General features: G+C 44.9%; 1 protein-coding gene and 1 long non-coding RNA gene across 6 annotated transcripts in view; one reads left to right on the top strand and one right to left on the bottom strand.

The window, feature by feature from the left end:
* LOC140424985 (uncharacterized) overlaps nt 1-3,087 on the bottom strand; it is a 70,268-nt gene extending 67,181 nt beyond the window's left edge. The window contains exon 1 of one of the 2 annotated variants that reach the window (XR_011947737.1): nt 2,980-3,087. This is a non-coding gene — a long non-coding RNA (uncharacterized lncRNA). Of the gene's footprint in view, nt 1-1,597; nt 1,727-2,979 lie in introns of those variants that run through there. The other variant, XR_011947738.1, reaches the window with a different exon arrangement.
* ctnnal1 (catenin (cadherin-associated protein), alpha-like 1) overlaps nt 1,846-12,246 on the top strand; it is a 501,890-nt gene continuing 491,489 nt past the window's right edge. The window contains exon 1 of one of the 4 annotated variants that reach the window (XM_072508728.1): nt 1,846-2,124. In XM_072508728.1, the coding sequence (XP_072364829.1) occupies nt 2,038-2,124 (87 nt within the window). In that variant the 5' untranslated portion in view covers nt 1,846-2,037. The remainder of the gene's footprint in view (nt 2,125-12,246) is intronic. The other 3 variants (XM_072508726.1, XM_072508725.1, XM_072508729.1) reach the window with 3 other exon arrangements.

Below are 12,246 nucleotides of genomic sequence, written 5' to 3'. Positions count from 1 at the left end.
GGACAGACTGGATGTTATTTCCTTCAGCTGATGTGTCTCGAAAAAGGGGTCACAGTCTCAGGATAAGAGGTAGGACATTTAGGACTGAGATGAGGAGAAACTTCAGAGAATGGTGAACCTGTGGAATTCTCTACCGCAGAAGGCTGTGGAAGCCAAGTCAATGAATAGATTTAAGAAGGAAACAGATTTCTAGACCCTAAAGGTGTCAAGGGGTATGGGGAGAGCAAGGGAGCATATCCTTAAGATAGAGGATCAGCCTTGATCATAGTGAATGGCGGAACTGGCTCGAAGGGCCGAATAACCTACTCCTGCTCCAACTTTAGAACACAGAAAATACAGTGCAGAAGGAGGCCATTCGGCCCATCGAGTCTGCACCGACCCACTTAAGCACTCATTCCCACCATATCCCCATAACCCCTCCTAACCTTTTTGGTCACTAAGGGCAATTTATCATGGCCAATCCACCTAACCTGCACGTCTTTGGACTGTGGGAGGAAACCGGAGAACCTGGAGGAAACCCACGCAGACACGGGGAGAACGTGCAGACTCCGCACAGACGGTGACCCAGCGGGGAATCGAACCTGGGAGCCTGGCGCTGTGAAGCCACAGTGCTATCCACTTGTGCTACCGTGCTGCCCTATGTTTGCGTTTCTATGGTTGCTGTTTCACAGTGATTACTGTTCTGAGTGCTAAATCTACTAAAAACATTGGCTCTCTTTCAGAAAAGACCTGGCAGCAACTGTGGCAAAACAGTTTACTTTTCACGTCTGTGACCTTCCATCAGTCATCCTTTCTGCTACATCCTTAGTCATTCTCACATTATTCGTGCCATACTTGTTCCACTCATTTTTATTTACTGTGTGGCATTTTACATTGACTTGTACTACATTCAATCTGTCTTTCTTGTGCATACTTTCATCTTTGTTTAACTTATTTTTTGGTTCACGGTTTCCTTTTCAGACTCAATAAAGCTTTCTCGATTTTTGAATGTGAATCACCTTGAATATGATCAGTTTAAATCCAACTGTAATTTAGGATTGGGAGGGGGACCTACACTATTTTGAGTGTGATACTGAAATGTTGATAACACGGCGCAGCAAACTTAATTTACACCTTTCAAAAACTGAACACTGTTGGCCGCCAAGCTCTCAAAAGAGTTGCATATGTCGGTCTGGGGCGGATTTCTTAAAAGCACAAAAATAGATGAGATATTACTGCAATTGTTACAATTCCATTGTGGAGTTAAAATGCAGTTTAAAAAAACACGCCAAGCTAAAATTGTGTAAATAGGAGCCCGGCATGTGGTGGGTGACAGCCAGCCTCAAAGCGTGGAAACAGATTGCGGACGGCTGTGTTTACAAACAAACTTTTAACTCAAAAATACAAACTGGAACACATATATCCCGAAACCAGCCCACATCCCAACCCCCCCGCCCCCCGCCAAAGAGTCGAGTATTTTTGAAGTTGCCAATCTTTGGCAAGAAAGTCGATTTGTGAGGGGGAGCCGGGGTGGGGGGGATGAATGGTCAGTGAGGAAGGTTCTATCGCAGTGACCCGCCGACCGACCGTGGGTGAAGCAAAGAGCAGAAATGCTCACGTTTGCTTTTTGTTTCGTCCTGCACGTTTTCTTCGCGGTGGTCGTATCACCCTAACCCGGTGTGGAAGTTGAGAAGATGGTCAGCCCCTGCCGGACTGGGGCCAGGCCAGCTCGCGCGCTCTCCTCTCAGTGTGACCGCCAGTGGCGCCTTCCCTCCGCCGCCCCCCCCCCTCCCCTCTGCAGATAGTCAGGAGGCAGTCAACTCAATGGGATTCGTCTTCCAAACAGGTTTTAATGAGAAAACACGCGCTGGAAACCAGAGCGCGAGTGAAAGGGGCGATCACAGCATTACAATCTCACCCTCCCACACACACACATTCCAGAACTCCTCCCACCGCCGGAAAAAGACGCAACTCCCTCCCACCCGCCTCTCAGTCACTCCTGGAGAGGGAGCGGGAGAGAAAGAGACGGGCTCTCCAAGCACAGCTTGCACCGGCATCATGGCTTCTTCTCACTACAACACCGACGCCGGGCTGGAGATCAAAACTCGGTCGGTGGAGCAGACCCTCATCCCCCTGGTGACCCAGGTATGTTTGGTGGGAGAGCGAGAAGCACAAGAGTGGGGTTGAGAGACATACGGAGCAAAAGGAAGGGGTCTCGGGGAAACGCAGAGCAAAACCTCAGGCAGGAGATCCCCTCCGGGGGAATGAACAGAGTGGGGTCTGCTCAGAGGAACCACCTTCCCCCCACCCACCCCCAGAGGTAGAAATGGGAGACCCCCGCAGATTTGAGATGACCAGAAAACATGAGTCTGGAGACCCATGTAAAAGGATCTGAGTGACTCTCGGAGGCAAGGGAAAGTGGAAGTCCTGCGCGCCCCCCCCCCCCCCCCCCAGAATGGGGTAACGTGTGAAATGGGACAGTAGGCATCTTTCACCATCCCGAGACCCAGGGGCCGGGGAGGGTAAAACTTGTCAATAACCCCCCCCCCCCCCCCCAGCACAAGGTGGCGAAGGAGAGTGATGGGGGTAAAGTGCAGCGTCCATGCCCTGTGCTGAATGTCAGTCCCTTTTCCCATTGTCCCCACGCCAGGGCCGGCCTGCAGGTTGTTTGAGAATTCCGTATCCAGCAAGGAGAGGAATGTGCCCTTGTTTTACCCGCTCTGACAGCACACTGCAGCAGGCGGGAGAGGGAGGGAGAGGCCACACGCGTGGGTTTATTGCCGCCCCTCAGGGAGATTCAGACTCTTAACCGAAAAAGGGAAAAGTAGAGCGAGTCGTGCAGTTGGCAGAACGGAGCCTGTATTTTGCTGCAAAAGTTCGAACTCTAACTTTCGGAGAGGGCAGTCTGCCTTTAACCGGGAAACCGGTCGCTTTGTTTCCTGCCTTACTCCCAACCGGAACAGAGCTTCTTAATTCCAAATGACCCGAGTTTATACTCACCGCTCACAAACCATTGTATGTTGAAGTCAGGGTTTTTTTTCCCCCTGATTTTTCATTCGTCGGTGGTCAGGTGATGTCGCGCTTTAACATCGACAAGCGCAATACTAAAAGTGATGGATGTAAGTTTTTTTTATAGACCCCTGATTGCTCGTCTCAGCAACTGCTCTAAGTAGTGAATAAGTATTCATAACGCCTGTCTTACAAGTTGGGCATTTGTCTAGTCTTCCTTTTTCTTGGCGTTTGTGTTTCAGCAACTTGGACAATCCAACGGTTATGTTTGTCTAAATAGTTTATATAATTAGGCAAGGAGATGCAGCTGGGTGTTAGAACATTTGGAGAACAAAAAAATGTCTCGCTTAGAAATGTATCAAACTATTCCCAGTGTTTTGACATGCTTTTGAATTCTGAATTATTGGTCATCTCTAATGTTTCTGATGCTGCTTGAAGGAATATGCATTTCAACAGCACACCTCTGAGAGCGGACCTAGCGAAGTTGATCACATTTTTTTTAAACATGGGCTGTGAAAAGTATATTCAATACCTGCACAATGTTTTCAATGGCTGTAAAGTTTTATTTGGTTTTATAAACTAAGGTTTCTGAAAAATAATGGTTGTTGGTCCATGATTTGCTGTCAACTTAAACGGTGATACTAAAGGCGCAGTTAATTGTGCAAGTTCAAAAGTTGCTGTTTAAGATGCGCCGAACCGCTGTTAGCTTCATGGAAGCATCATTTCGCCATCTGGCTCAAATAGCACAAGATACTCCAATGTGTAGCAGATAGAAAGTAAACTGAATGCCGAAAGTTGTCCATTTCAGTGTGAGTGACTATTTCATGACGTGGTAAGTGTTAATCGCGTCTCGTCAATTTCTCCAGCACTGAAAACGGGCGGTTACATGTAGAGTTTCAGTCCGGATTTAAATGTTGTTTTAAAAAAAAAAAATATTCAATTCCTTTTTGAGTTTCTATCTCAGTACATTTTTTCTTTCCCGCTCTTGTTTATTTTACTGCATTTAATTTACATTTTCCCCACTCTAATTTGCACTTCCTTCTTAATCCTTGTGTTAATAATTTCATAATCTTATATGATTGGTTAAAATGAAAAGCAGCTGCTTGCCTTGTTCACTCAGGTCCCAGATGTCTGGGTTTCCTTGCTGCAAGGTTGTCAGCTCGCACTTTCAGCAATTGGCTTTGCAAAAAATTCAAATGCCTAGTTGTGCAAGAGCAAGTCTTGGCAGGTGACAAGTTCATTTGCAACAATCTTGAGCTTGAAGTGGAGAGTGGAAGATCCACCCTGGCTGCCTCCTGAGGTCCCCAGTGTCTCACAGCCTCCGGCCAAATCAAGTCACTCCATGTGACAGAGGAGAAGGTCTGGTTCCATCGGCTGGTGAACCTGTGCCAACGGAGGCTGTAAGGCCTGAAGGCACTGAATACTGCAATGGATGTGGGCTCTGAAAATATAGCAGCAATAGCGCTAAAGTCTTGAGCTCCAGGAATTGCCATGCCACTAGCCAAAATGTTTCAGTACAGCTACAACACTGGTATTTGCCCAGCCATGTGGCAAATTGCCCAGGTGTGTCCTGTACGCAGGAAAGAGGACAAAATCCAACCTGGCCAATTACCTCTCCATTTGTCTACTCTCTATTCCCAGCTAAGTGATAAAAACATAAGAACTAGGAGCAGGAATAGGCCATCTGGCCCCTTTGGGCCTGCTCCACCATTCAATGAGATCATGGCTGATCTTTTGTGGACTCAGCTCCACTTTCCGGCCTGAACGTCATAATCCTTAATCCCTTCATTTTTCAAAAAACTATAATCTTTATCTTAAAAACATTTAATGAAGGAGCCTCTATTGCTTCACTGGGCAAGGAATTTCATAGCTTCACAACCCTTTGGGTGAAGAAGTTCCTCCTAAACTCAGTCCTAAATCTACTTCCCCTTATTTTGAGGCTATGTCCCCTAGTCCGCCAGTGGAAACAACCTGCCCGCATCTATCCTATCTATTCCCTTCATAATTTTATATGTTTCTATAAGATCCTCCCTCATCCTTCTTTCTATAAGATCCCCCCTCATCCTTCTAAATTCCAACGAGTGCAGTCCCAGTCTACTCAACCTCTCCTCGTAATCCAACCCCTTCAGCTCTGGGATTAATTTAGTGAATCTCCTCTGCACACCCTCCAGTGCCAGTGCGTCCTTTCTCAAGTAAGGAGACCAAAACTGAACACAATAATCCAGGTGTGGCCTCACTGACACCTTTATACAATTGCAGCATAACCTCCCTAGTCTTAAAATCCATCCCTCTAGCAATGAAGGACAAAATTCCATTTGCCTTCTTAATCACCTGTAAACCAACTTTTTGCGACTCATGCACTAGCACACCCAGGTCTCTCTGCACAGCAGCATGTTTTAATATGTTATCATTTAAATAATAATCCCCTTTGCTGTTATTCCTACCAAAATGGATAACCTCACATTTGTCAAAATTGTATTCCATCTGCCAGACCCTAGCCCATTCACTTAGCCTATCCAAATCCCTCTGCAGACTTCCAGTATCCTCTGCACTTTTTGCTTTACCACTCATCTTAGTGTCGTCTGTAAACTTGGACACATTACCCTTGGTCCCCAACTCCAAATCATCTATGTAAATTGTGAACAATTGTGGGCCCAACACTGATCCCTGAGGGACACCACTAGCTACTGATTGCCAACCGGAGAAACACCCATTAACCCCCACTCTTTGCTTTCTAGTAATCCTCTATCCATGCTACTACTTTCCCCTTAATGCCATGCATCTTTATCTTATGCAGCAACCTTTTGTGTGGCACCTTGTCAAAGGCTTTCTGGAAATCCATATATACCACATCCATTGGCTCCCCGTTATCTACCACACTGGTAATGTCCTCAAAAAATTCCACTAAATTAGTTAGGCACGACCTGCCCTTTATGAAACCATGCTGTGTCTGCCCAATGGGACAATTTCCATCCAGATGCCTCGCTATTTCTTCCTTGATGATAGATTCCAGCATCTTCCCTACTACCGAAGTTAAGCTCACTGGCCTATAATTACCCGCTTTCTGCCTACCTCCTTTTTTAAACCGTGGTATCACGTTTGCTTATTTCCAATCGCCGGGACCACCCCAGAGTCTAGTGAATTTTGGTAAATTATCACTAGTGCATTTGCAATTTCCCTAGCCATCTCTTTTAGCACTCTGGGATGCATTCCATCAGGGCCAGGAGACTTGTCTACCTTTAGCCCCATTAGCTTGCCCATCACTACCTCCTTAGTGATAACAATCCTCTCAAGGTCCTCACCTGTCATAGCCTCATTTCCATCAGTCACTGGGATGTTATTTGTGTCTTCCACTGTGAAGACCGACCCAAAAAACCTGTTCAGTTCCTCAGCCAGTTTCTCATCCCCCATTATTAAATCTCCCTTCTCATCCTCTAAAGGACCAATATTTACCTTAGCCACTCTTTTTTTGTTTTATATATTTGTAGAAACTTTTACTATCTGTTTTTATATTCTGAGCAAGTTTACTCGCTCACTCTCATAATCTATCTTACTGTTCTTTATAGCTTTTTTAGTAGCTTTCTGTTGCCCCCTAAAGTTTTCCCAGTCCTCTAGTCTCCCACTAATCTTTGCTACTCTGTATGCTGCCTTTTCCTTCAATTTGATACTCTCCCTTATTTCCTTAGATATCCACGGTCGATTTTCCCTCCTTCTACCGTCCTTTTTGTTGGTATAAACCTTTGCTGAGCACTGAAAAATCGCTTTGAAGGTTCTCCACTGTTCCTCAACTGTTTCACCATAAAGTCTTTGCTACCAGTCTACCTTAGCTAGTTCTTCTCTCATCCCATTGTAATCTCCTTTGTTTAAGCACAAAATACTAGTGTTTGATTTTACCTTCTCGCCCTCCATCTGTATTTTAAATTCCACCATATTGTGATCGCTCCTTCCAAGAGGATCCCTTAACTATGAGATCCTGAATCAATCCTGTCTCATTACACAGGACCAGATCTAAGACCGCTTGTTCCCTTGTAGGTTCCATTACATACTGTTCTAGGAAACTATCGTGAATACATTCTATAAACTCCTCCTCCAAGGCTGCCTTGACCGACCTGGTTAAACAATCGACATGTAGGTTAAAATCCCCCATGTTAACTGCTGTACCATTTCTACATGCATCAGTTATTTCTTTGTTTATTGCCTGCCCCACCATAATGTTACTATTTGGTGGCCTATAGATTACTCCTATCAGTGACTTTTTCGCCTTACTATTCCTGATTTCCACCCAAATGGATTCAACCTTATCCTCCATAGCACCGATGTCATTCCCTTGCTGTTGCCCGGATGTCATCCTTAAATAACAGAGCTACACCACCTCCCTTACCATCCACTCTGTCCTTCCGAATAGTTTGATACCCTCGGATATTTAACTCCCAGTCATGACCATCCTTTAACCATGTTTCAGTAATGGCCACTAAATCATAGTCATTCATGATGATTTGCGTCACCAACTCATTTACCTTATTCCGAATACTACGGGCATTCAGGTAAAGTACACTTATGTGGTTTTTTTTTTTTACCTCTGTTCTGAATCTTAACACCTCGATCAGTAACCTCTCCTAAATTATATTTCCTCTTAACGTTTCTCCTAATTTTCCTTGTTGTTGAACCCATATCTTCATGTAGCAACCTGCCACGTCGCTTACCATTAATGTTTTTACTTCCCGTTTTATTCTTTTTAGTATTCCTGGTCCTATTCACTGAGCTCCCCTCAGTCACTGTACCTTGTACTGTCGCCCTTTTCGATTTTTGACTATGGCTTCTCTGCCTTACACTTTCCCCCTTACTGCCTTTTGTTTCTGTCCCTGTTTTACTACTTTCCAACTTCCTGCATCGGTTCCCATCCCCCTGCCACATTAGATGGAAGGGGTAATCAACAGTACTATCAAGTGACTCTTAGTTATTGACTGACGCTCAGTTTGGGTTCTGCCAGGGACACTCCGCTCTCGGCCTTGGTCCAAACATGGACAAAAGAGCTGAACATGGGTGAGAGTGAGAGTGACTGCCCTTGACATCAAGGCAGCATTTGACCAAGTGCGGCAGTAAGGAGCCCTAGCAAAACTTAAGACCATGGGAAATGGGGAGTAAGCGCTCCACTTTGGAGTCATACCATCACAAAGAATGATGGTTGTGTGTGTTGGAGGTCAATCATCTCAGTCCTAGAACACCACTGCAGGGGTTCCTTAGGGTAGCTGCTTCATCAATGACCTTTGAACATAAGGTCAGAATGATCAGTCATGATTGCAGAATGTTCAGCAAAATTTGTGGCAACTCTGATACTGAAGCAGTCCATATCTAATTGCAGCAAGACCTAGACAATTTTCAGGCATGGGGTTGATAATTGGCAAGTAATGTTCAGGCAATAACCATCTCCAACAAAAGAAAGTCTTTAACCATCATCGCCCCTTGATATTCAATGGCATTATCATCATTGAATCCCCCCACTATCAATATACTGTGGCTATAGGAACAGGGCAGATGGTGGAAATTCTGCAGCGAGTAACTCTCCTACTGACTCTCCAAAGCCTGTCCACCATCTACAAGGCACAGATCAGGAGTTTTGGAATACTCTCCACGTGCCTAGATGACTGCAGCTCCAACATCAAGAAGCTTGACTCCATTCAGGACAAAGCAGCCTGCTTGATTGACACCCCATCCACCATATTCAATGTCCACTCCCACCACCTCCAATGCACAGTGACAGCAGTGTGTACCATCTGCAAGATGCACTGCAGTATCTCACCAAGGTTCTTTTGACAGTAGCTTTTAAACCTGAGAACTAGAAGGACAAGGGCAACAGATGCATTGAAATAGCACTCTCTACCAAGTTTTTTTTTCATAGAATTTACAGTGCAGAAGGAGGCCGTTTGGCCCATCGAGTCTGCACCGGCTCTTGGAAAGAGCACCCTACCCAGGGTCAACACCGCCACCCTATCCCCATAACCCAGTAACCCCACCCAACGCTAAGGACAATTTTGGACACTAAGGGCAATTTACCGTGGCCAATCCACCTAACCTGCACATCTTTGGACTGTGGGAGGAAACCGGAGCACCCGGAGGAAACCCACGCACACACGGGGAGGATGTGCAGACTCCGCACAGACAGCGACCCAAGTCGGAATCGAACCTGGGACCCTGGAGCTGTGAAGCGATTGTGCTATCCACAACGCTACCGTGCTGCCCCTGTCATGAAGGCAGCTCACCACTATCTTCTCAGTTAGGTATGAGCACTAAAAAATCTTTCCTTGTCAGTGACACCCAAGTCCTGTGGGGGAAAAAAAAGTAATGGTAATCGTTAAGTGCCCTGGTGCAGCAAAATGTATCCCAATGTGGCAGAACATACTGTGCGCATATAGTTCTGCAACCTTTTGGGTTAATTTTAGAGGAAAGGTATTTCACAGAATCACGGAAAAATACAGTGTAGTAAAGTCTCTTCGGCCCATTGAGTCTGCATTGCCCATGAAAGGCACCTGATCTGCCATTTGCCAGCACTTGGCCCATAGCCTCGAATGTTAAGACATACCAAGTGCTCATCCAGTTACAGGTGAGGCAAACCGTTGTTGCCACCCTCCCACGCAATGCTTCCAGACTGTCACCACTCTGGGTAAGTAAAAATGATTTTCCTCATATCCTCCCGCCCCTCACCTTGAACTTTGTGTCCCCTCGTAACCGACCTTTCAACTAAGGGGAACAGCTGTTCCCTATCCACCCTGCTCATGCCCCTCATAATCTTGTATATCTCGTTCAGGTCACCCCTCAGTCTTCGGTGCTCTGGCGAAAACAACCCAAGCCTATCCAACCTCTCTTCGTAACTTAAATGTTCCATCCCAGGCAGCATCCTTGTGAATTGCCTCTGCACCCTCTCCACTGCAATCACATCCTTCCTATGATGTGGCGACCAGAACTGCACACAGTGCTCCAGCTGTGTCCTCACCAATGTTCTATATAACTCCAACATGACTCCTGTGCTTTTGTAATCTATGCCACGATTGATAAGGCAAGTATATGCCTTTTTCAATACCCTATTAACCTGCCCTTCTGCCTTCAAAGATCTATTTACAAACATGCCAAGGTCTCTTTGTTCCACAGTACTTCCCAGTGTGGTGCCATTCATTGAATATTTCCTTGTCAAATTGCTCCTTCCAAAGAGTAACGCATCACACTTTTCAGGATTAAATTCCATCAGCCACTTTTCCACCTGTACCTTCCTGTAACCCAAGACTCTCAGCCTCACTGTTAACCACCTGGTCTGTCTTTGTGCCATCCGCAAACTTACTGATCCTACCCCCAGCATTGTCATCTAAGTCATTTATATAACTGACGAATAATAGGGGACCCAGTGCAGATCCCTGTGGTACGCCATTGGACACTGGCTTCCAGTCACTAAAGTAGTCATTTGTCATCACCCTCTGTTTCCTACAGCACAGCCAGCTTTGAAACCACTGTATCATGTTCCCCTGCATTCCGTGTGCATTTGCGTTCTTTACAAGTCTCCCATGTGGGAACTTATCAAATGCTTTGCTGAAGTCCTTGTAAGCTACATCAATTGCAATACCCTCATCTACAGTTAGTCACATGCTCAAAAATTTCAATCAAATTTGTTAGGCATGACCTCCCCCTGACACAGCCATGCTGACTATTCCTGATCAAACCTTGCCTCTCCAAGTGGAGATAGATTATCTCCTTCAGAATTTTCTCCATTAGTTTCCCCACCACTGATATGAGACTCATAGAATTTGCAGTGCAGAAGGTGGCCATTCGGCCCATCAAGTCTGTACCGGTCCTTGGAAAGAGAACCCTACTCAAGCCCACGCTTCCACCTTATCCCAGTAACCCCACCTACCCTTTTGGACACTAAGGGCAATTTAGGATGGCCAATCCACCTAACTTGCACATCTTTGGACTGTGATTCTGTGCAGGTTAACCGCTTTTTAAATAGTGGGACCACATTCCCGGTTCTTTGGTTACTTTGATGAATTTCTGTGACTGTTTGATAGTGTTGGATTGTGGAGGGGTGGTGGGGGGTCGGGGGGTCGGTCAGTGAAGGAAAAACGAACATTTATCACTTGGAGTTTGGGATTTGTGATGTTTTGTGAAATGTTTGACCTTTCGGAGTGATTTCTGTGCTTTTCTTTTGGTCAGTTTTTTAATATAGTTGCCTTTCAGCTGCTGTGTTTTGTAAAACCATTAGTGATTTTTATCACTGTTGTCATTATTAACTCTATCATAAATCTATTCACAAAAGCATGTTCAAGCAAGCAGTATTTTTCTTTGCATTCAGTTTTTAAAAAGTTTTTGTTGAGGTTGGTTTTCCACATAACCAGGCTTGGCTTGACTCTTGCATAATACAGCCTTCTGGTTTACAGCATTTTGCCACTAGCTGCTGCAGGACATCTTGTTGTTTTAAGATGCACAATAAGGCCTGATGATCAGATTTGTGGTGTAATGTACTCATTATGCCCTAGTATTGAAAATGATGAACAGATGCCAATGTTGCCTAGGAACATTGAACATTGTCATGATAGTTCTTTCTGTATTAACACTGCTAGCAGTTCCTGAGGTGAACTTGGTGACAGTTTTAGACTTGATTATCCGTTTGACAAGATTAATCCCAAAGACCTTTTTCATTTAAACAGAAACAAAAATGAGTGCTCCAATTTGGATTGTTAGCGTGAATATGTGCTTTTCATATTGGCAAAGTAAACCCTTTCCGAATGCATACATCATGCATTATTGCTATTCGATTCCATACCCCAGTAAATTATTTTTGCAGGTTACAGTGGAACCCATTTTAATTCCAAATGTTGATCTTTTATAAACTTGACTCACTGGCCTCCTTCCCCCCTTCCAATGAGTTTCATTACCAACAACATTTACACAGATAATCAGAGGGCACAAAATTAAAATCCTGTAAGTGTTTCTCGAATTGAGTGATCAGTGTTTCATATTGACCTATTGTAATGTAATTTTGATTTAAATCTGCATTTGTTCCCGAATCAAGGAGCCCCGTATAAACTACTTTTGAGGGAATACTCTGCATTGATATAATCCTCTTGGGGAGGTGGGGATTTAAGTTTTGTGCAGCATGTCATTATGATTTGGATTTCCCTGCCTGAACAAGTGGTGGGAGCCAATTCCATGGTAACTTTCAAAAAAGAATTGGATAATACCTTAAAATAATTGTCGGACCAAAGTTTAAAA

The sequence above is a fragment of the Scyliorhinus torazame genome, chromosome 6 (genome assembly GCF_047496885.1).
Source record: "Scyliorhinus torazame isolate Kashiwa2021f chromosome 6, sScyTor2.1, whole genome shotgun sequence".
NCBI lineage: Eukaryota > Metazoa > Chordata > Chondrichthyes > Carcharhiniformes > Scyliorhinidae > Scyliorhinus > Scyliorhinus torazame.
Note: the sequence above shows the minus strand (reverse complement) of the source record. Positions and strands in the feature narration are given on the sequence as shown.